This window comes from Miscanthus floridulus, chromosome 2, assembly GCF_019320115.1.
Source record: "Miscanthus floridulus cultivar M001 chromosome 2, ASM1932011v1, whole genome shotgun sequence".
In the NCBI taxonomy this organism is placed as follows: domain Eukaryota; kingdom Viridiplantae; phylum Streptophyta; class Magnoliopsida; order Poales; family Poaceae; genus Miscanthus; species Miscanthus floridulus.
Genome location: NC_089581.1, coordinates 143,616,715 through 143,639,091, shown reverse-complemented (window position 1 = coordinate 143,639,091; position 22,377 = coordinate 143,616,715). Strand labels below are relative to the sequence as shown.

The 22,377-nt window shown below is 48.7% G+C and overlaps 4 protein-coding genes and 1 pseudogene across 7 annotated transcripts; 4 read left to right on the top strand and 1 right to left on the bottom strand.

The window, feature by feature from the left end:
• The first annotated feature begins 242 nt into the window (after positions 1 to 242).
• Positions 243 to 4,328, top strand: LOC136539943 (large ribosomal subunit protein uL6c-like). Its single transcript, XM_066531927.1, has 3 exons — positions 243 to 395; positions 2,494 to 2,802; positions 3,858 to 4,328. The coding sequence occupies exons 1-3, from the start codon at positions 361 to 363 to the stop codon at positions 4,192 to 4,194; spliced, it is 681 nt and encodes a 226-aa protein (XP_066388024.1). The 5' UTR covers positions 243 to 360; the 3' UTR covers positions 4,195 to 4,328.
• Positions 4,329 to 7,945: 3,617 nt separating this feature from the next.
• Positions 7,946 to 11,741, top strand: LOC136539942 (uncharacterized protein At5g02240-like). The gene is made up of 9 exons (XM_066531926.1): positions 7,946 to 8,438; positions 8,779 to 8,891; positions 8,993 to 9,046; positions 9,151 to 9,235; positions 9,663 to 9,768; positions 10,055 to 10,141; positions 10,224 to 10,321; positions 10,412 to 10,521; positions 11,441 to 11,741. The coding sequence occupies exons 1-9, from the start codon at positions 7,961 to 7,963 to the stop codon at positions 11,504 to 11,506; spliced, it is 1,197 nt and encodes a 398-aa protein (XP_066388023.1). The 5' UTR covers positions 7,946 to 7,960; the 3' UTR covers positions 11,507 to 11,741.
• Positions 11,742 to 11,929: 188 nt separating this feature from the next.
• On the top strand, positions 11,930 to 13,982 carry LOC136539941 (probable diphthine methyl ester synthase). 2 transcript variants are annotated; one of them, XM_066531923.1, is made up of 4 exons: positions 11,930 to 12,417; positions 13,099 to 13,138; positions 13,371 to 13,468; positions 13,685 to 13,982. In XM_066531923.1, the coding sequence occupies exons 1-3, from the start codon at positions 12,013 to 12,015 to the stop codon at positions 13,409 to 13,411; spliced, it is 486 nt and encodes a 161-aa protein (XP_066388020.1). In that variant the 5' UTR covers positions 11,930 to 12,012; the 3' UTR covers positions 13,412 to 13,468; positions 13,685 to 13,982. The 2 variants fall into 2 exon arrangements, with proteins under 2 accessions (XP_066388020.1, XP_066388021.1); XM_066531924.1 differs by lacking the exon at positions 11,930 to 12,417 and having other exon boundaries at positions 12,783 to 13,138; positions 13,377 to 13,468.
• Positions 13,983 to 14,273: 291 nt separating this feature from the next.
• On the top strand, positions 14,274 to 17,564 carry LOC136539940 (probable diphthine methyl ester synthase). 3 transcript variants are annotated; one of them, XM_066531922.1, is made up of 7 exons: positions 14,274 to 14,821; positions 14,934 to 15,058; positions 15,267 to 15,496; positions 15,910 to 15,949; positions 16,183 to 16,274; positions 16,516 to 16,739; positions 17,031 to 17,564. In XM_066531922.1, exons 1-6 carry the CDS (start codon positions 14,672 to 14,674, stop codon positions 16,698 to 16,700), a joined length of 822 nt encoding a protein of 273 aa, XP_066388019.1. In that variant the 5' UTR covers positions 14,274 to 14,671; the 3' UTR covers positions 16,701 to 16,739; positions 17,031 to 17,564. The 3 variants fall into 3 exon arrangements, with proteins under 3 accessions (XP_066388019.1, XP_066388018.1, XP_066388017.1); XM_066531921.1 differs by having other exon boundaries at positions 14,275 to 14,821; positions 16,983 to 17,564; XM_066531920.1 differs by lacking the exon at positions 17,031 to 17,564 and having other exon boundaries at positions 14,276 to 14,821; positions 16,516 to 16,947.
• Positions 17,565 to 17,800: 236 nt separating this feature from the next.
• Positions 17,801 to 22,035, bottom strand: LOC136539939 (protein IQ-DOMAIN 3-like; annotated as a pseudogene).
• Positions 22,036 to 22,377: the final 342 nt, after the last annotated feature.

Genomic DNA, 22,377 nt, shown 5'->3' with positions numbered 1-22,377 from the left:
GAAAATAGTAACTATTATAAATTGAATTTGGCCGAAGTTCATAAGTTCCGTTGAAGTAGCCACGAGGCCAACATCTAGTCATCTACATATTTTAGTTTCTTTTGAACTTTGAGAAATTTTCGAAAGCCATATATATGCCTCCTTTTTCATGCAACCATGATATACCCACAAGGCCCGAACAGTATACTCTGTGTGGGGTCTGGACCGAGGCCCTGAGCCCATTGCCCAGACGGGCTGGGCCTCACCTGACCTCCCCTTCGCAAGCGGATAACAGAACCGGTGTGGGCAAGCTCCGGAGCGTCAGGATAAGAAAACCGCGCGGCGGCTGGCAGCTCCTCCTGCGATTGCGAGCGCCCGTCCATGGCGTCCCTCTCCCCTTCCCTCCACCTCCCTTGGTACGCTACGCCCCCTTTTCCCGCACATCCCCTCTGCTACCTCTCAATAGTCAATTCTGTTGGACACTTGGAGTCTTGGACACCTTTCTTCTCTGCAAACCTTTGCTGAGGGCTGAGGCGCACCAAGTGCGGACTGCGTCGTGTTTCCAAGAGCCGGCGTTTTCTTGGTTACTGTCGTACTGCTCCGCCGTCAAATCAAAAGTCCGTTAAATGCAGCCATCAATTTTTCTGTATTTCAGTAACCGTAGGAAGTCGCAGGCTCATTTGTTCACACCAAATTTAGCTTGGGTTGGCAATACTGTATCTTAACGAGTCAAATGGGGTACCAATTTGGATGCGTTTAGTCCTCTGTCTTATAGAAACGATGCCTGGTAGTTCAGTTCGCCTATAGGCTATAGCTTGGATGTAGGGCCTTGTTTTACTTGCATGATAATCTGCCTGCTATATGTTTTACTCACAAAACATCGTATGGTATTAATGACAAATACCAGTAAGTGTACCAATCTACAACAACAAGAGAGATATCTAAAGTTGTACTAATTATCGGAGAATTAAGTTGGAGAGAGTCATCGAGCAGCGCCTGCGAGGAACGACGCAGAACAAACCAATTTGGTTTCATGTCCGAAAGATCAACCATAGAAGTAATCTTCTTAATAAGACAAGTTATGGAGCGGTTTAGAGAGCAAAAGAAGGACCTCCACATGGTTTTCATTGACTTAGAGAAGGCTTATGACAAGATACCAAGAAATGTTATGTGGTAGGCTTTGGACAAATATAAAGTCCCATCAAAGTACGTGACCCTCATCAAGAACATGTACAACAATGTTGTGACTAGTGCTCAAACAAACGATGGTAACACAGATTACTTCCTAATTAAAATTGGACTTCATCAAGGGTCAGTCTTAAGCCCGTATCTCTTTGGCTTGGTAATGAATGAGGTTACCAGGAACACACAAGGGGATATCTCTTGGTGTATGTTGTTCGCTGATGATGTAGTGTTAGTGGTCGAAAGCCACGCGGGAGTAAATAGAAAACTAGAGTTATGGCGGTAGATCCTTGAGTCTAAAGGTTTTAGATTGAGCATAACTAAAACCGAATACATGATATGCGACTTTGGCGGAGCTGCACAGGAGGAGGGAGATGTGAGTTTGAAAGGTCAAGTAGTGCCTAAGAAGGATACCTTTCGGTATCTGGGATCGATGCTACAGAGGGATAGAGATATTGATGCGTACGTTAGCCATAGAATCAAAGCAGGGTGGATCAAGTGGCGACAAGCTTCTGGCATTCTCTGTGACAAGAGGGTACCACAAAAGCTAAAAGTCAAGTTTTATAGAACGGCGATTAGACCGGCTATGTTGTATGGAGCAGAATGTTGGCCTACAAAGATTCGACACGTTCAACAACTGAGTGTTGCAGAAATGCGTATGTTGCGATGGATTTGTGGTCACACAAGAATGGACCGAGTTCGGCATGCCCAAAGGAGACCTCCAGAGGTACCAGTACATTGTGGAGTCTTAAGCCAAGCTAATAATATGAGGAGAGGTAAAGGAAGACCGAAATTGACATGGGAGAGACAATAAAAAGAGATTTGAAAGCTTGGAATATACCTAGAGATTTATGTTTGAATAGGAGTGCTTGGAAAGCAGCTATTGAAGTGCCTGAACCGTGACTTTGAGTTTTTGGTGGGTTTCAACTCTAGCCTACCTCAACTTACTTGGGACTGAAAGGCTATGTTGTTGTTGTTATTGTTGCTGCTCCTCTTAGCAATGTGCTACAGTATAGCCTCATGACCATGAAAGCATCCTTGAGTTCGAAGCTACAAGGTTCAAAATGTGAAGGCACCATTTAGTAACCAGTTTTGATATTTGGTAGCTTTTGGTGTTTTGTCTTTGGAAGTTTAGACTTTATACCCCATCGGTCTATCTTTCTAGTTAGTAGCAAATGTTGTGCTGCTCATTCATGTTTTAGATCCATTTTGATGTAATAGAGCGTTTGAAGCAAATTTATGCATTATTGATTATTAGGAAGGCTTGTTTTTTTCTTCTAAAGCTCAATATGCAAATTTTATTGGAGCTCTTACTTTCTCTGAAATAACCAGCAATTCAAGAACTGGCTTCCTTGGAAAGACACATGGGATTCGTCCTCGTGTTCTCCCTGCTGGAAGAGTTGGATTTGTCAGAACAGTAGTGGAATGCAAGGAATCTAGAATTGGAAAGCAGCCGATCGAAGTTCCATCTAACGTTACTCTGACATTAGAAGAGCAGTTTGTCAAAGCTAAGGGTCCGCTAGGGGAGTTATCTCTCAGCTTTCCAGGTGACGTGAAGATTGTGAAAGAAGAATCTGGTAAGCTGAGAATTTATAAGACTGCAGAGACCAAGAGGGCGAACCAGATGCATGGACTTTTCAGGTAAACATCAATTGGAAACTACAATATGAGTTTGCCCATATTATTTTTTACTGATTTACTTGTCAATAATGCGGTTCATTGTTTCACTAGATTTATTCCTTGTTTTATATATCTTCTCCTGATATTCCAAAAGTTAGATGCCAACTTCTGTGCTCTCTGCTCTTGTCAAAACTCTTATATTTGTGCTATCACTTTGTACAGTTAAGAGCAGTATTGATTCCCATGGTTATTTCACTGTGATAGTACCAGTGTCTTGAATAAGCTGTATCACACTTGCTATTTTCATATGCGAGTAGATAAACTGTCCTATGATCCTACTGTCTCTTACAACTACAAGGATTCAGATTCTAGATAGCATTATTCTGGTTCCTGTATTTATTTTCTTCTGACCTCTTGTCTCACCAGTGACCAATAAATATGATGGCCTTGCTTTTGTTCTAGACCTGAGAAACAACACTTTCTACTACAAAATCCACCAATCAATCTGCATTGAAATAATAAAACCACAGTTCTAGTAGGACTGACAAAGATTTGCAAAATGAATGCCTATCTTCTTGCATTTTCCATTCTCTGTCCGGTATTGGTAGGTACCAAGGAAACAGGCTATGATATTGCACCCTTCTGATGTCCAGGAACTGTAAAAATCTGTCTTATCTATAACAAACATCATCAAGTGTCTGTATCACTTCCGCTATGATTTACCGTGGTACTATTTGGTAAAAGCACCCACCTCCGTTAAGAGAACACACATGCTAGTATTTTATGCACAACCAAGGGTTGACCATAAAGGTGTGAAAAAATTACCATATTCTTTATCTGTCACACCTATGTTTTTTTCTTCGCGCTTCAGCTAATCCTTTGCTATTTGACTCACAGTATGTACATTTTCTCTGGTTAAGGAAAGGATCAATGATCTCTCTATTCTTTACTGAATAATCTTTTATGGTTTCCGATTATAGCTTGGTTAGAGAAATCTGACTATGGATTTTTTTTATCCTGTCTCACCTGTCCTCCATGTCTTCTTCTAAATACCCTGGTACAAATATTCAACGCAGAACATTGACAGACAACATCATCGTTGGTGTGTCCAAAGGATTCGACAAGAAGCTTCAGTTAGTGGGCGTCGGGTATCGTGCGGCGGTGGAGGGCAACGATCTCGTGATGAACCTGGGATTCTCCCACCCTGTTCGGATGGCCATTCCTGAAGGCCTGGCGGTCAAGGTGGAAGAGAACACAAGGATCATCGTGAGCGGCTATGACAAGAGCGCGATCGGTCAGTTTGCTGCCACCATAAAGAAGTGGAGGCCACCTGAGCCATACAAGGGGAAGGGTATCAGATATATGGATGAAGTTGTCAGAAGGAAGGAAGGAAAAGCTGGGAAGAAGAAGTAGAAAGTGTTTGGTTTTTTGTGTGTTTCATACTTCATTTCATTTTTCCCACTGTAATGATATTCGTCTGCTAAGGCTGAACCTAAGAAAAATCCTGTTCTGTGCTGATCATGGAGTATAGATGTACACTTTGAGCATCCCATGGTTTCGTTGTCTTCCAAGGTCTTTATTCTGCTCCATTGAAGGGGGAAAATGAAGTTCAGATTCTTCAGAAGCACTGGGCCTTAACCTGCATGCGACCCTGATCAATGTGCAAGTGTAGGCAAAGCAGGATATGGTCTTATTATGCATGTTGCATGATACTTGTAAAATGCCATGGATATGATTTGACCAGAGGCTGTTCCACAAGTTCTGGCAAGAAGGGCCGACAGTTGAAGTGAAAGAGAACAACAGGATCACTGTGACAGGTTATGAGCGGGCCTCGTCTCTAATCATCCTTGATTGGAGAATCACTAGAAGGTTGTATTCATCACCAAAGGCCAAATCTTCGTGTTTGATTAGGATGCTTTGGCAAAACTTTGGGGAGACTGTCGACAGAATATCGTCGGCAGTTCACCGAGGGGTATCCCGCGATGGTAGATTTGTCGGGGGTGCACGTGATCAGGAACCGGATGGTGACACAAGGCGCAGAGACAGTGATTTAGATAGGTTTGGGTCGTCTAATCGACGTAATACCCTACGTCCTGTGTCTTTGGTGTATTGTATTGAATACATGATGTCGAGTAGAGGACCCCTGTCTCTCCTTATATACTCTGGAGGGGTAGGGTTACAAGTAAAAGTAAAGTATCATATTTGGTACTATAAAATGTCTTGCGATGCACGCCCAGCAGCGCCGTGCACGCCTTAATCTTGTGGGCCAGGCCACCTCTGATGGTGCGGCCCATGTCTTGGGGGCCATACCTCCACAGCTAGTCCCCGAGCCTGATAGTAGGTGACGTAGTCACGTGGTGCCAGGGTCATAAAGTAGAAAACTAGCCGAGCAGGCAGCCAGTCCCCGGGCGTAGCCTCGAGATGAGAACAAGCACATTCACCGCAAGGTGAAGTGTGCCCACTTAGTCCCCCAAGCCTACTGGAAGATGAAGAATGAATCTTGTAGCAGGGTCAAAGGAAAAGAAGTCTGAAAGCTTGCTGACGTCGTCTGACATGCGCGTATCAAGACCCCAGACGTGCTGCCCAAGATCAGCACCCTAATCCGAACAGCATGGAGCAGCTTGTTAGCGCACCGATGAGACGTAGCAAGATCCGACCACCAAGAGAGCATCGAGGAGCGAGGAGTCTCCGGCGTCGCTGGCGATGACCGAGCACCGAGGCGCGAGGAGTCCCCGGCGTCGCTGGCGATGACCGAGCACCGAGGAGCGAGGAGTCCACGGCCTCGCTGGCGATGTCCGAGCACCGAGGAGTGAGGAGTCCCCGGCATCGCTGGCGATGACCGAGCACCGAGGAGCGAGGAGCCCCGGCGTCGCTGGTGATGACCGAGCACCGAGGAGCGAGAAGTCACCGGCGTCGCTGGCGATGTTCGGGCACCGAGGAGCGAGGAGGCCCCGGCATCGCTGGCGATGACCGAGCACCGAGGAGCGAGGAGTCCCCGGCGTCGCTGTCGATGTCCGAGCACCGAGGAGCGAGAAGCCCCCGGCGTCGCTGGCGATGACCGAGCACCGAGGAGCGAGAAGTCCCCGGCGTCGCGGGCGATGTCCGAGCACCGAGGAGCGATGAGTCCCCGGCGTCGCTGGCGACGACCGAGCGCCGAGGAGCGAGGAGTCCCCGGCGTCGCGGGTGATGTCCGAGCACCGAGTAGCGAGGAGTCCCCGGCGTCGCTGGCGACGACCGAGCGCCGAGGAGCGAGGAGTCCCCGGCGTCGCGGGTGACAACCGAGCGCCGAAGAGCGAGGAGTCCCCGGCGTCGCTGGCGATGTCCGAGCACCGAGGAGCGAGGAGTCCCCGGCGTCGCTGGCGATGTCCGAGCACCGAGGAGCGAGGAGTCCCCGGCGTCGCCGGCGATGTCCGAGCGCCGAAGAGCGAGGAGTCCCCGGCGTCGCTGGCGATGTCCGAGCACCGAGGAGCGAGGAGTCCCCGGCGTCGCTGGCGATGTCTGAGCACCGAGGAGCGAGGAGTCCCCGGCGTAGGCGACGAGGTCCGAGCACCGAGGAGTCCCCGGCGTAGGCGGCTATGTCCGAGCACCGAGGAGTCCTTGGCGTAGGCGTCGAGGTCCGAGCACCGAGGAGTGCCCGGCGTAGGCGGCGAGGTCTGAGCACCGACGTAGCTGACGACGTCCGTGCGGTGAAGTGTGCCCACTTAGTCCTCGAGCACGAAGAATCCGGGGCCGAGGAGTAACCGGCGTCGCTGGCGATGAAGCACGAGCGACGAACAATCTGATTGACTGGTCGGCGACTAAGTGAACATTGAGTAAAAACGACCGGCGGACAGTCCGATCAACTAGTCGGCGACGGAGTCCATGAACTAAGCGGTCCGACCAGTTGATCGGTGGAGAAGTCCAAGCACGAGGTGGTCTGATCACCTGGACGATGATCCTGCAATACAAACATGTAGAACGGGTAGTACATGATGTACAAAAAAATAAACTCCGGAGAAAAATTAGCAATGGTGATGAAACGACGTATGCAGTTCGACGATTAGTTGACGTGAAAATATATTTATATTTAATATAAACCGTCTGACCAGTTAGTGTGTAGCTGAGTTTCCAGCCCTAGCTAGCCCATAATCCATAACGTCGAGCGCGGATCCCATTCACGTGTAGAAGGAACAGGCGTGACCAAGGAGCCGCTGCCGACCACCCATAACGCAGAGCGCGGAGCCCGTAGCACGTGTAGGGAGGAGGCAGAGACAGGGCTGTCTCTAGAGGCGTCCGAGCATCAACTGGACTGTTCAGAGGTTCGGAAAATCGTTTGAAGAGAAAACATGGAGAAAACAGTTCGGAGAAACATCATGGCGATATACGAAGATTGAAGAATATTTAGAAAAATATTAAAGCGTGACTTAGCTTTGGACGGAGCGTCGGATCGGCGGCGTATGGCGTTATCTGGTCGGCATTGATAGCGAACACCCGACGAGCGGTGAGTTGTTGGTGAAGGCGACCTCAGAGGTGGTTCTGAGATCGGATCTGCTGTCGCGGGAGCTGGTGTAGCAGCGATGAATCGTCGTCGTCGACCGGCATGGATCTCCACGAGATTGATGATGAGAACGCGATGTTGATTTGAGGTCCATCTGGCTCGCCATGGATCAAGCGCACCCCCCTACCTGGCGTGCCAACTGTCGATAGAATATCGTCGGCAGTCTACCGAGGGGTATCCCGCGATGGTAGATTTGTCGGTGGGGGTGCGCGTGATCTGGAACCGGATGGTGACACAAGACACAGAGACAGCGATTTAGACAGGTTCGGACCGTCTGATCGACGTAATACCCTACGTCCTGTGTTTTTAATGTATTGTATTGAATACATGATGTCAAGTAGAGGATCTCTGCCTCTCCTTATATACTCTGGAGGGATAGTATTACAAGTAAAGTATCATATTTGGTACTATAAAATGTTTTACGGTGCACGTCAAGCAACGCCGTACACGTCTTAAATCTTGTGGACCGAGCCACCTCTGATGATGTGACCATGTCTTAAGGGCCATACCCCCCTAGGCATTTCCAGATCGATTTTGCTAGCCGAGGAATTCCAGTATTGGTGCCTAGTTCCGAGCGGAAGGTGCGCGGCTCCGTCGCGCGTCTCGGGCCACTCACCCGCACGGGGCCCCACCGGGCGTCAGATGCCTGGCCGGGTTGCCGCCAAGTGGCCGCCGCCTCGCGTCCCCGGCCCCGCCCCGCCTCGCCTTCCCTTCCGATATCTCTTCTTCGTCTCGCCGCCGCCGCGTGTGCACTCTCCTGTCCCAGCACTCCAGCAGTCCGTCCAGTCCCTGTCTTCTCTACCCCTCGTTGCTCTTGGCTCCGCGATGGCGGTGGGTTGCTTCAACCCCGTGCTCTCGCCGCTCGTTCCTTCGCCGCCGGGTAGGCGCCTCCGAGCGGCGCTGCGGTCTCAGTCTCACCCGCCGACCGCGGTCTCTCTCCGTCTGCTCGCGTGCGGCGCGGCAGCTGGTCGTGGCACGCGGCGGCTCGCCGCGGCGGCAGAGTCGCAGGCCGTGCAGGAGCAGCCGGCGCAGACGGAAGAGTCCGGTGAGGCCGGCGGGGCTGGTGCCGCCGAGGCGTCCTCCAAGCTGGTTCTGGTCGTTGGCGGAACCGGCGGCGTTGGTGAGATACCAATATCCCTGCTCTCCGTTCTAGCATTCTTTAGCACTTTCCCTATCAGAATTAAGATTTCGTGGCGAATTTCAGCTCCTAGACAGTAAAACTGCAGAGCTCATTTGTCTCTGAGTTTGACAATAACTTAATGTCAATTACTGTGTTTGAAACATGCGAGATACTATTAAACGTTGGAGGACGAAGGACAACATGTTTGTGTTGCATTGCAAATTTGCAATCTTACCGTTTTCTCCAATTTGTGTTGCTGTGTCCTGCAGCAGCACTTCTTAGCTTTGCTTACTAGATCAGTTGGCAAGATATTGACTGAGTTGTGAGTACATCCTTTCAGGGCAGTTGGTTGTAGCATCGTTGCTGAGCAGGAACATCAAGTCAAGGTTGCTCCTAAGAGATCCAGAAAAGGCATCGTCCCTATTTGGCAAGCAGGATGAGAGTGTACTGCAGGTACATCTGGATATTCAGCATTCCATCCCTCCACCCCAGTTTTCTCCAAGAAAATACACTTGTAGTGACTCCTGCTTATTTGAGTTTATCTTTCATGTCAGGTTTACAAAGCGGACACAAGAAACCCTAATGATTTGGATCCACAAATGTTTGAGGTTGGTCCCTTCCGTTTCTCTGAATTCATACAGTTTATCTATCTATGGGCTATCTATTTCTGCAATGATTGAATAAATCAAATATATAGGGGTCTCTTTTCTAGGGAGTTACGCATGTGATATGTTGTACTGGAACTACAGCATTTCCGTCTAAACGCTGGGATGGAGATAATACTCCAGAACGTGTAGGTATGTACTGCCTGATATTCTACAGTTGAAGTTAAACTTTCACCCAAGGTATCAGTGAATGTTAAAGAAGAACATGCCCTTCAAATTCCCTTATTTAAATAATCCAGACACACGCTTTTTTGGGCAAGGATAATCTTGATGGAACATAGGACCTTTAAATTCCAGAATGTACCAAATAAAAGGCTGAAATTTAGCTGCGACAGAGGCCTAATGGGTTATTTATTGGTTTGTGCTCTAAACATCCATTTATGTGTTCATTATGTACATTCTTCTGGTCAAATCATGCACACCTGTATGCTTTGTCATTTAAGTCCATGCATATCGGTGACTATAGCTATCCATGTTTATCACATGTACAAGCCAACAATGACAGTTATGGGTGAGACAGTGTCTTAGTTCACTGATCACACACATATTTTTGTGACAGATTGGGATGGCATCAGAAATCTTGTAAGTGCCTTGCCACAGACAATAAAGAGATTGGTTCTTGTGTCATCCGTTGGTGTTACAAAATACAATGAGATGCCATGGAGGTATATACCTTATGATTCTGAAGAGGAATTTCGGTATTTGCAGTTGAACTTCATGACATCATAGTATGATAGTGATGCTAAAGGTTACCCTTTTAAAACAATATGCAAGACATGTTTTACGTGTAAATCCTAGTTTTATAAACAGCTTATATTAGCTAATTTAACAATTAACTTCCTGTCAGGCAGTATCCTTGCCTTTCACCCTGGTATTTGTATTTACCACTGAGTTTTATGTTACCATAAGTTTAACCTTGGTCCTTGAGCAATCATTCTATGTATTTTTCAGCATCATGAATCTCTTTGGTGTGCTCAAGTACAAGAAGATGGGAGAAGACTTTGTCCGCAATTCAGGGATACCATTCACCATTATCAGGTATTCAGGTTTGTTTACAGAAAAGTGTTTGAGCGGGCACATCGTGGATATATTATTCTGACATGGTACAAGCTGTTTGCAGGCCTGGAAGATTGACAGATGGGCCCTACACTTCGTATGATCTTAACACACTTCTTAAAGCTACAGCTGGAGAGCGACGAGCAGTAGTCATAGGCAAAGGTTATTTCTTTTGTTCACCTGCATTTTATGATGAACCTTTTGTTTTGATAAGATCTTTGCTTCTTCTAACACTTCCTCATATCCTACTAGGTGACAAGCTTGTGGGGGAAGTTAGCAGACTTGTGGTGGCAGAAGCTTGTATCCAAGCTTTAGACATTCAATCCACTGAAGGACAAATATATGAGATTAATTCAGTGAAGGTACTCATTTTTTTTCTTCTAGAACGGGTACAGTTAGTTATTGGCAATTAGCTAATTATCATCAGGGCTCAATCAAGATACAATGTGATTAGATCCCTGAAAATTCACAATCTCTTTTTATTTTCTCGAACACACAAGAGAGTTGTGTATCATTTAATTAATAGAGGAAAGAAGTTGTTAGCATATAGGCCCTAACTGCCTTATGATTACAACATGCGCCACTAACCAACTGAGAAAGACGAAGTCCCAACAACCTAAAACCTATTCTGGCAGCAGAAACGACTGTAGTTCCCTTCATCCCTTGCCCCTGCTGCCTGCTGTACACCAGTGATCTTTCATTAAGCACGTCTTGCAACACTTTTTTTTTTGGTTTCGGACTCTGGAGATACAGCATTGGATTATTGAAGGCACAATCTTCTGGTGCTTACACAACTCCCAAGCAATCAATTGGACCAGGCTGTTGAAGCCTTCTGCAATGTCTTTTATCCAGCCTTTTTGCAGCACCATACCACGAGCTAGAGAGGAGATATCTTTATGTGGCATCACTGCTTGGGGTCTGACCCTAGAGTGTAGCTTTTTAGGCAGCTAAAGTGTTCAACCTGTGGCTTAATCACAAGCCCCGGTACCAAACCGCTTAGCTCTCAGGCTTATGGCATGGTGTTTTTTTTAATCGTTACCTGCATTCTTCCTTTTGAAACTTTAAATTTTGCTTTCCTTCAAATTAAAATAGATACGTGATGCTTCGCATCTTGTCATTGCATGCATTATTGTAACTTATGGCATAAATGTGTGTGCTGACACCAGCTAGAGTTGCATAATATCAAGATGGAACTCCTTAGACGTGCATTTTTGCTTATTTTCTGGTTATATAAGTGAAATATGTATATATGCTACTGATATGGACACAATATAAATTCAGGGTGAAGGACCCGGGACTGACCCAGAGAAATGGGAGGAGCTATTCAGATCTGTTCCATCAGACTAGGGGCATTCTGCGAAGGGTAGCGACGTAAATGTACATCATAATGTAATGTAATCCATAGAGACAGCATAATCCAATAGTCATTGAACAGTAGCGATCATGTACAGAGATTTAGGCCACTTGTGGAAAAGAATGTTTGGTTTGTGTACATAAAATGAGCATTCAGATATGAAGATTACCTCCCAAAAGTGTTAATTTTGTTGGAAAGTAAAATGCTCATTATCCTTATCCACTTTCAGATTTGATTTTTTTCTTGGAATGCATTCATACTTGGATTTTTCATTTCAATATATATTTCCCTTTTCAAATATGTAAAAATCAGTCAGAAATTTGTGCCGAATTATTTAAATTCGGTTATCCTTGTTCCTGGAAGGGAAAGAAGAGAGAAGATGGTGGAAACTAGACGAAGCGCCGACCGTGCGGAGACCAAGCCTCAATATATTTTTCTGTATCACAGTCCAGGCGCCATCGTAGTTTTTCAACCTCGATTTTCGTGTACCAGTACTGTAATGCTGCTGCAAGCTGGCGGAGAGCAGCCGTGGAAATTGAAACTGCCACCTGCGTTCCCACCTAGCGCGGGGAGTAGGGAGGTCGCCAGCCGACGCGAACCGGCGAACGCGATGCTGTACATCGTCGGCCTCGGCCTCGGCGACGAGCGCGGCGTCACGGTGCGGGGGCTCGACGCCGTCCGCTGCTGCGCCAGGGTCTACATGGAGGCCTACACCGCGCTCCTCACCCTCGGCCCCGACCCTCCTTCCAGGCTCGACAGTCTCGTGCGTGCGTTTTCGATCAGGGCTGCCCACCGCCTGTTCGCTCAAAAGCCTGCCTTGCCACAGGCCGTCGCTTGCGCACTTCCCCGTCGCGTTCTCCCTGCAGGAGAAGCTGTACGGGAAGGAGATCATGGTCGCCGACAGGTCACAATCACAACTGCTTGATTCGACCTTTCTGACATTGTATCAGCGCTGATAAGCAGCTTGTTCGTTTCGACTGGATTGGCTTATAAGCCATGGGCTGAAGTAGTGCTGACTGGTTTGGTGTGAGAGAAAAACACTGTTGGCTGGCTGATAAGCCAAGCCAGATACAGGTAGATACAGTCTGCCGGCTGAAGAATATTGGCAAACTTGAATTTCTATACATCCATCCATGGGTCACATGTGTACAGTTTAAATTTCAGTATTCAGCTTGTTCGCCGGTTGGTTTCAGCCAGGGCTTATCAACCATGGTATAGTATTTTTTTCTCACAATGAATCAGCACCAGCCGGACTTATCAGCCCAGAAACCAACCAACGAACAAGCTGATTGATTCTTGTGAGCAAATGCAATCATCGTTCAAACTGTTAGAGTGCTACGGAATCAATGTACATTGTTTTTTTATTCTTCTTGTTTAAGTTGCCAGTACTTTAAGGATCTTTCGTTCTTCCCCTCTCTCTTGTTGATATGCTTTAAGCCAAAGCTTAGAAACCACAAGCTGCATTTACTTTGACTATCAATGAACTTCCACGATACTACTTTGTGTCAGTGGTTCATTGTGGTTATCTTTATTAAAAATAAAAGTAAATACACAGAACTCTGATTAGACACATTATTCAGTGCAGATATTCATGCAAAGGAGCCGATGTCTCAGTCTTTATGCAGGTAATCTGGCATAGTTTGTTGTCTATGGTCATATTTACCTGGCAGTGCTAAAATGCTGTATCTTCTGAGCTTGCACGCTAACAACATTCTGCCTGCACTGCACTCAATTTACCCCAAGACTTTCTCAATCTATATAATAACAAGAAACTAGATTTGGCTGTCTGTGCTTTTATTTTCTAATAGTTTAGATAAATATATGTTTCGGCATTCTATTTACTGTAGTCGTGTTCAGTTCCAGAGGAACAAGGGTGTATGAACCACCAAGATTCATGACTGTAAACACTGCAATAAGCCAGCTTCTGGAGCTGTTTGAAATGCGCGGAGAACCAGGTATAATCTCTGAACTCGCTTTCTCAAGTTTTCATCTCTGTCACACATGGGATTACACTTGCAATATGGCCTACCATATAGCCACATATAGAATTGAACATATTTCCTATAATATAACACAGAAATATATTGCTAGTTTTTTGCTCTTCATACAATGCTCTAAATCCTGCCTTCCTCGATCATTAGCCTCACTGTTTGATATGCATTTACTTACAGAGCCGGCATATGATGTGGATTCACTGTGCATAGGTGTGGCTCGCCTTGGAAGTGACGATGAGAAGATCCTTGCTGGCCCTATGGGGAAACTCGTCGATGCAGATTTTGGCCCACCCCCTCACTGCCTCGTCATAGTGGGGGAGACTACTCCAGAGGAAGAAAAGATGCTACAATTTTACATGATCAAGTAGCGATATACAGCCTTACTCTGTTTCGCAAGACAGTGGCCAAGGCTCTTACATGGTTGAATGATTTTAAGCCTTCTGGTGTTTCTGTGTGTGACATTGGAGAAATCTAGTTCAGGATCTTTTATCTTTCAGTTTGGATTGTTTTTTCCCCCTTGTTTCTGGCTTGAACTGTATCGCTGACAACCCCAGCTAAACCTCTAAGATCTACTGGCTTTCAAGAAAAGCAGGGTCTTTGATTCGTTCAAAAAAAAAAAAAAACTACTCTGTTTCGATTCACTGTGGGAATTTCTCCAACCAAGAATTGTCAATCTATCTTCATGCTTGGAAGTCTATTTTCTTCAGTTGGAACTTCTTCCTGTATGTCTGAATCTTCTCCTCCATGGCAGTGACTTCTTTTTTTGATAAATCCATGGTGGTGACTGGTGAAGTGGACTGTGGAAAGCTCGTCAGAGTAATTCGATGGCCGCCCGACTGGCATGTATATCCCCTGCCAGCCTTCCCTGAGCCGTTGGATCTAAACCCAACGGCAGGAATTCGAATGTGTTAGGGGCTTTAGGGCTATGAAAACATGCGACGCTGACAAGGCAGACAAACTCCACCCCAAGCACGCGAGCCGCCGATTCCACCAGAGAGACGGCGGAAACGCGCTGGCGACGAACCCAGGCGGCCGGGGTGCCTAGCTCGCCGGTTCTTTACGCCTTCTCCTCCCAATTTCTTGGGATCAACGCCCTGCAAGTACACGGCGAGTTTTGCCCCCTTCGGCTGCCACTCCGTCCTTTCGCAGCCTGCCGCCGGCGCCATGATGTATATCGTGGGCCTCGGCCTCGGCGACGAGCGCGACATCACGGTGCGGGGGCTCGACGCCGTCCGCAGCTGCTCCAAGGTATACATGGAGGCATACACCTCCCTCCTCTCCCTCGGCCTCGACCCGGCCGCGCTCGCCAACCTGGTGCGTCTCCCTTCTCTTGTCCGCCCACCACCTGTTCGAGCAAATGCTCACGCGGCTCGTTCGGAGCTGTTGCTCACAGGCGTCCTCGCTTTCTCGTGTTTTGCGCGTCCAGGAGAAGCTGTACGGGAAGGAGATAACGGTCGCCGATCGGGAGATGGTGGAGGAGCGCGTGGACCAGGTGCTGAACGAGGCTGCAGACACCGACGTCGCCTTCCTTGTTGTCGGTGACCCGTTCGGGTAATGATTGTTTAGCCTCTTTCCCGTTTTTGAGTTAGCTGTGCGAAGGTGTCTGTAGATGGCATAAGTTCCGGGTACGCGTGACGGAACTCAGTGTGCTGTTGTTGAGTTGGTGGCCATGAACATGAGGAACTCAGGGTTGTATTTTAGCTTTGTGAGTTGAATTTTATTCTCTTTTTATCATCTGGATTCTGGATGAGATTTTCAGGGCAACTACACATACTGATCTGGTTGTTCGTGCCAAGAAAATGGGGGTAGAGGTGAAGGTGATCCACAATGCATCTGTCATGAATGCAATTGGAGTTTGTGGGCTGCAACTTTACCGCTATGGAGAGACTATCTCAATACCATTCTTCACAGACGAATGGAGACCAGATAGTTTCTATGAGAAGATTCAGAACAATCGCAAGCTTGGGCTGCACACACTTTGCCTGCTTGGTTCGTGATTCTTGCTTGACCTTTCAGCATTGTCTATATTCTTCGTTATCATGGAATAGGCAAGTGATCATTAATTTATTGCCATAGGTAACGTGTCTTATAGTTAAACTATAGTGCATGATATACTGACATTAACTAGACACTGATTATTGCAAGCAAATACAATGAATGTTCAAACTATTAGACTGCCACAGAGTTAAGATATAGTTTTGTTCAGACCCTAATCTATGTTATTTGAAGCCAAGATCTTTCTCATCATGTTCATTTCCACTTTTAAATGATATGCATTAAACCAAAGCATGGATAGCAGAAGTTGTTTTTCTTCATGTTGTACCATGTTCCTAATACTACTAGGGTCTTGGTTCGTTGCTATCATAATCAAGATAGCTGATTTAGTGTATTGTTCGATGCAGATATCCGTGTTAAGGAGCCAACATGGGAATCTTTAGCCAGGTAAATTAGCATCCTTTGCTGGCTTTAAATTCTGATTCTCAATACCTTGCAGTGCAGAATTGCAACATCTGGTAGTTTGACACTGAAAATGTCCTGTTACTAACATTCCTTTTCTCTCTCAACTTGCACCTGCTCACTGTTCAGTTTGATGCAAGCAGCTCTCAGTAGCTGTGCTTAATATTTACAATGGATAGATGATGATAGATCCATCTTTTGCCTATATATTTATGCAGAGGAAAGAAAGTCTATGAACCACCAAGATTCATGACTGTAAACACTGCAATAAGTCAGCTTTTTGAGGTGGAGGAAGCGCGTGGAGGATCTGGTAGACTATCTGAACTTCTTTTGAGGAGCTGCCTTTCTTTGAAAAATCATTTTGTGTCAAACAATAGCTACTTATGCTTATTGAAGTTAGGACAGTCTTTCTTCGGATTTTTTTTAAAAAAAATTCTTGAATCTTGATCTACTATAGATGTCGCTAGTTTTTTTTTTCATTGTTCAAGTGCTTCATATATGAACCATCTAGTCTTACTATGATATCAGATTTAAAGATCATTTTCTTCCAGCATATGGCAGGGATACATTGTGCATAGGAGTGGCGCGACTTGGAAGTGATGATCAGAAGATCGTTGCTGGGCCTATGGAGAAGCTACTAGATGTTGATTTTGGCCCACCCCTTCACTGCCTGATCATAGTGGGAGAGACTCATCCTTTGGAAGAAGAGATGCTAGAGTTTTACATGATCAAGTAGTGACATACACACCCTACACTTTGCACAAGTTCTTCTCATGTGAGTTTTCACATCTTGTATTGACAAAGGGAATGTTTAGACTTTTTTCATTGGCTGCATTGTTGAAAATGCTCGTAGCAATTTGGATGTAGAACTCCCGGAAGTGGTATTGAGGTTTAGTGCAGTATGCGACTGGGTGTACTAGCGGTTTACATCTCACATACTCCTTGTGTAAAACAAATGGTGAAATGTACCAGAAGTTTACATCTCCGAACCTTGTTTGAAATCTTCTTGTGAACGCAGGTCGCATCCATGTAAGGATCAGTTTGAAAAGGAACTTTTCTTGTACAGGATTGCTATTGGACAACCGCATGTTTCACCGAGCCCCAGCAACCGGTTTTTGGACCGTAGATTTCCTTCCCCTGCCGTAGACGCGCCGTGGATCCTCCTCCTCCGATTCCTCACCTTCCCAGGAAATCACCTCAGCACAGCACCGCCCCCGGCGGACGGATCCGGCTCCTCACTGACTCCTCCAGGCACCGCGCACGGGATCCATGGCGGAAGGGCCGGAGCACCCCAGCGCAGCTGCGCCCCGGGCAGCCGGGAACCGGCTCATGTGTTCCTCCGAGCGCGGCGCACGAGATCCGGGTGTACGTGTACCCTGCCGCGGAAGAGCTGACGCATGCATGGACGGCGGCGACGATGCTGCTGGCGGAGGCGCCGGTCAAGAAGCCCCGCGCAAGGGCGGCACGAGCGCGACCACGTAACTTGTTCGTGCTGCTACTCGTCTCGTCTTGTTCGTCGTCTCCCGTTCACATATTGTTCATAATTTGTATTTTTTTCTGAAATTTATGAAAAACAATTTGACATATATTTTTCTGATATCTGGAATCCATAGAAAAAAATTTGAAAATTTTGGCATGTATTTGTTTGAAATCTGCAATTATCTCCAAATTACATTAGTATGTCCAATAAATTATACTTAAGTAATCATTGTAAATATAGTAATAAGACAGTGTAAATATAGCTATAAGATAGTGTAAGTGTATGGAAAAAATCTAGTTGTTGGGAGAGGCTAAAACAACCGGTTGTTAATTGGACAGATTCTTGTACACTTCTTGTAAGATAAAGGGTGATGGAACATTTCCAGAACCAGAATAGTAGCTGTTGTTGTGCCATGCCATGTGTTCTTACATCATGGATTCATGGTGCATTATCACCTACATTTGCGATTCAAGTTCCATTGTCTTACATCGAATGACCCAACATTTGAACCCTTCTGGTAAGAAAGTTGAACAAACAAAAGAATTGTATCTTCACAAAGGAGGAACCACCGATGGACGGCATTGTCGGGTGTTGCATCGCTTCACAACTTGAAAGGCAAGGTTCAGCGGACTGGGGTGTAGTGCTCCATCTGCAGCTGGTGCAGCGCTGCCTCGGAGCCGAAGCTGTGGTGGCCGGGCGACCTCCGCGAGCGAGACCTCACGGGCGTCATGGGGCTCTTGGCCGCCACCCGCGGCGACCGCTGCACGACGGGCGGCCTTGTGGACCTGGCGAAGCCCATGTCGCTGGCGACGGAGGGGATGGGCGACATGGACGGGATCGGCGAGAGCAGTCGGTCGGCGAACGGGAAGCAGTGCTCGGAGTATGCGTCGGAGTAGGCGGTGGCGGAGCGCTCCTTGGGCGTGCTCATGGACCTGAACTTGGCCTTGGCGGACGCGGTGGAGGCCATGTACCCCGGGAACGGCGCCGGCGCCGGCGAGCACGCCGCCGCCGCCGCGTCGTCGTAGTAGCAGTCCCCCCTCCCCGGCGTGCGCCGCGGCCGGGTGAAGGACCGGCGGGCCGAGCAGCCGAGCCGGTCGACGGCGTCGTCGCCCTTGTTGGCGGCGCCAGCGCCTTCCCCCCCTGGTGGTGCTGCTGGTGTAGGGGGACTGGTGCGCGACGGGGACGTCCTTGTCGAAGGGGGGCTGCAAGCCGACCCACTCCTCCAGCCAGCTCCAGCGCTGGTTCAGCGTGTCCACCTCGTCCCTGGACATGACGGAGGGCGGCCGCCGGAGGCCGAGGCCCAGCTTCTCGTTGTGCAGGGAGGCGTACTGCAGCGCGCGCACGCGCTTGAGCGCGGCCTCCTCCTTGCTCCTCGTCATGGCGCTCATCTCTTCCTTGGAGAAGATGCTGCTGTCCCACCCCTTGTTGCTCGCCTGCTGCTGCTGCTGCTGCTGCTCCCGCACGGGACCAGACGAACCATCAGCCAGTCGGTTAGTCAGTGTCAGTCACAAAAGTCATTCTTCCCCTGCCGAGCAAAGAGCACCGGCGTGCAGGCCGCCGTGCCACCTCAGGTGGACTGTTGGATAAACCCTACGTGTCCATCTGGATCACCTGGCAACACTACACGAGACCCGCGCGGTCCACACCACACCACACCAGCACCACCATAGCAGTAGGCAGTAGCAGCGAGGACTGACTGGCGCGATCACGCAGACGCAGCAGCAGCACTGCACCTGCACTGCTGGACCTACTCCGGACGCATCGAAACAAACAGGGCGGGGGGCCCCCCGCGTCGCCAACGCCAACGACGAATGGAATCACCGCACACCACACGCGCATGTGCCGGCGCGCGTGATCGATCGGCCAGCAGTCACCTCGCCCGCCCGCCAGCCTTTAGTGCAAGTATAATAATAGGATGTAAGCCGACTAAATGCTGAGGTGGAGGAAAGAGGGGAGGAGAGAGAGGAGAAGCAGGCTGTAAACTTACAGCCGGCTTGGACACAAGAACCAAAAAAATCTATGAGAGACAAGTGGACCATGTATTAACTGTAAAGAACTAACTACTATATGAGTGGGCTGAAAGAAGGCTGCAAAGAACCTTACAGCCAGCAAGCCGACTGTATTATTAGTCTTGCTCTTACACATCAGGCCTGGTTTAGTTCCACCCTAACTTTTAAAAAGTTGCTACAGTACCTATCACATCGAATGTTTGCGGTCCGTGCATGGAGCATTAAATGTAGACGAAAAGAAAAACTAATTGCACAGTTTGATGGGAAATTGCGAGACGAACGTTTTGAGCCTAATTAGTCCAGGTTTGAACACTATTTGTCAAATAAAAACGAACGTGCTACGGTAGCTCCAAAATCCAAATTCACCCAGCTAAAAAGGGCTCAGTTTACCCAATGTGCGGCCCCAATCATTTCGCGTGTTCCGTTCATCCGTGCCGCAAGGCGAGAGTGACTTACGTGGACGGCGGCGGCGGCGGCAAAGAGCTCCCTGCCGCGCCGCAGCAGCTGGGCGTCGTCGTCCGCCGCCTGGTGCTGGTCGACGCCGCCGGCCCTGGACCGGAGCCCGGCCTGGATCCTCATGAGGGACTCGAGGCCGCGCAGCGTGGCCGCCGTCTGCCGCCGCACCGCCTGCCCGCGGATCAGCGCCTGCAGCCGCACCAGGCCCTTGAGCGCCCGCAGCGCCCGCCGAGCCTGCGTTTTCCGGCAGAGTCACCAGGGTCACTCAGTCAGCGACATGAACCCAAAAGGATGGCGAAATGCTCCCATTCGCAAACAGTTAACAAAAAAACGCATCAATTTATTAATGCAAGAACAAAAAATCTGCATTTTTGGACGGAATCTGCATTTTTTGGACGACTGACGACGTACCAGGTATCCGCGGTAAGCCGACTGGATGGCGACGGCGGCGTGCTCCTGCTCCTGCACCTGCCGGGGCAAGGGCGCCACCGGCGGTGGCTGGCCGGTGAGGCGGACCACGTGGGCGGCGGCGTGCGCGGCGGCGACAGCGGCCTCGGCGGCCGCCGCGGTGGCGAGGGCGACGGCCACGGCGTGCTTGCTCTGCTCGTCCTCCGCCTGCCTGATCTGGTCCGCGCCCGCGGGCGCCGGCGGCGGGAGCGCGAACGACTGCTGCGCCCGCAGCTTACCCGGTAGCCACCGCTTGCTCTTCGCCTTCTGCGCAAAAGCAAGAACCGATTCATCCACCATTGCCATGGATACCGCTCGCGATCGAGACATAAAATCAATAAAAAGATCGCAGAGGCTAACGAGATCGCGATAGGAGGCGTGGTCGAACCTTGTCTGCTGGCTTGGGCGTGGGCTTGGGGTCAGAGGAGGTGAAGAGCCGCCTGATGCGCTCGAACCAGCTCCTCCTCCAACTCTTCTCCTTGTCCATGTCGCCGACCGAGCGAGCGAAACCCGAGAGCGGCTGCACTACACTCTCTCTAGGCTGCACGGAGCGACGAATATCTGAATCAAATAAAAACACAGCGTCATCCGCATTGCCTGAAATGCAGAGGGAAAAGAACAAAAAAAAAAAACAGGGAATCAACAGGTGGTGGTTCACACCACACGTCTGAGTCGCAAGATCCAAGGGCCAGTTTGGATGTCCAAATTTTTGGCAAAACGCTACTGTAGCGTTTTCGTTGTTATTTGGTAATTAGTGTTCAATCAAAGTTTAATTAGGTTTAAAAGATTCGTCTCGTGGATTTCGTCTAAACTGTGTAATTAGTTTTATTTTTTATTTATATTTAATACTTTATGCATGCATACAAAGATTCGATGTGACAAAGAATCTTAAAAAATTTAACATTTGGGGTGCAAGGCCCAAGCAAATATGGACTGGAAGTGTGGCGGTGGCAGGACGGGACGGCACTTCGCCGGAGACGCAATCCACTGTCCGCGTCCGCGCAAACCAAGAAACCCAAAAGGGATTTCTGTTCTTTGTACTTTAAACAAAACAAAACAAAAGGATGAAGAGGGCTGCACTGGATTCAGGATCGCTAGCTAGCTATTGCCCTCGTCAGACGCCAGTGATCAGAGGACTCGAATAAAAAAATGAGCGATCAAATCCAAACGTGATGAAGTAGGCTGCTGCTGCTCTCCGAAACGAGAGGAAAACAGTCAGGCAGCAAGGCCGTCCGGGGGGAGGAGATGGATGGAACTGCTGGAAAGCCACGACGAAAGGGGAAGAGATCGCCACCGGGGAGGGAGAGGGAGGACAGGAAGAGGCCGAAATCCATGGAGTACCTGTTGTCTGGGCTCTGGGGGGATCCAAGAGCGCTGTTGCGCTCTCGCCCCTCGCGGCGCTAGCTGGACATCCTGAGGACACGGCGAGGGCGGGAGCGAGAGCGACGCTGGTATGGGGGAGTCCGGAGTCACGACGCGGTGTCGCGCTCACGCTCGCCACGCCTTCAGTGGGAAGAAGCCAGCAGATGATGCTGGCTCTGGCTCCCCATCTGAGACGAGCGAGGCACGAGAGAGAGAGAGAGGACTGAGGACCACGGCCGCGCCCAGTTTATATATGGATGGATGGCACATCTGCAGAGAGGATGAGCCCTGGAGATGAGGCAACACGCGAGACGTCCGCCCTTGGCCTTCCGCAATGCGCAATGTCTGCTCGCGCTTGTTCAGTGGGCCGCCCCGCCCGCCGTACGGGGAAAGAATACGAGAATACAGGTGCGCGTATTAATGGCCGACCAATAGCAGTCGTAGTAGTAAATAAATATAGATAAATTTTATTTATTGATCGAGGAATTCAATGGGCGCATCGAATTCCAGCATATGCAAAGGTTTTTTCGACAGGTGACGTCACTCTATCTCTCTATCTCTCTTTTTTTAAAACTTCCCTCTTGGCCAACGCAGGGAGCATTTGCATCGGTACTAGAAACATACCGGGGCCGCTACCGCATTGAATGTTTGATACATGT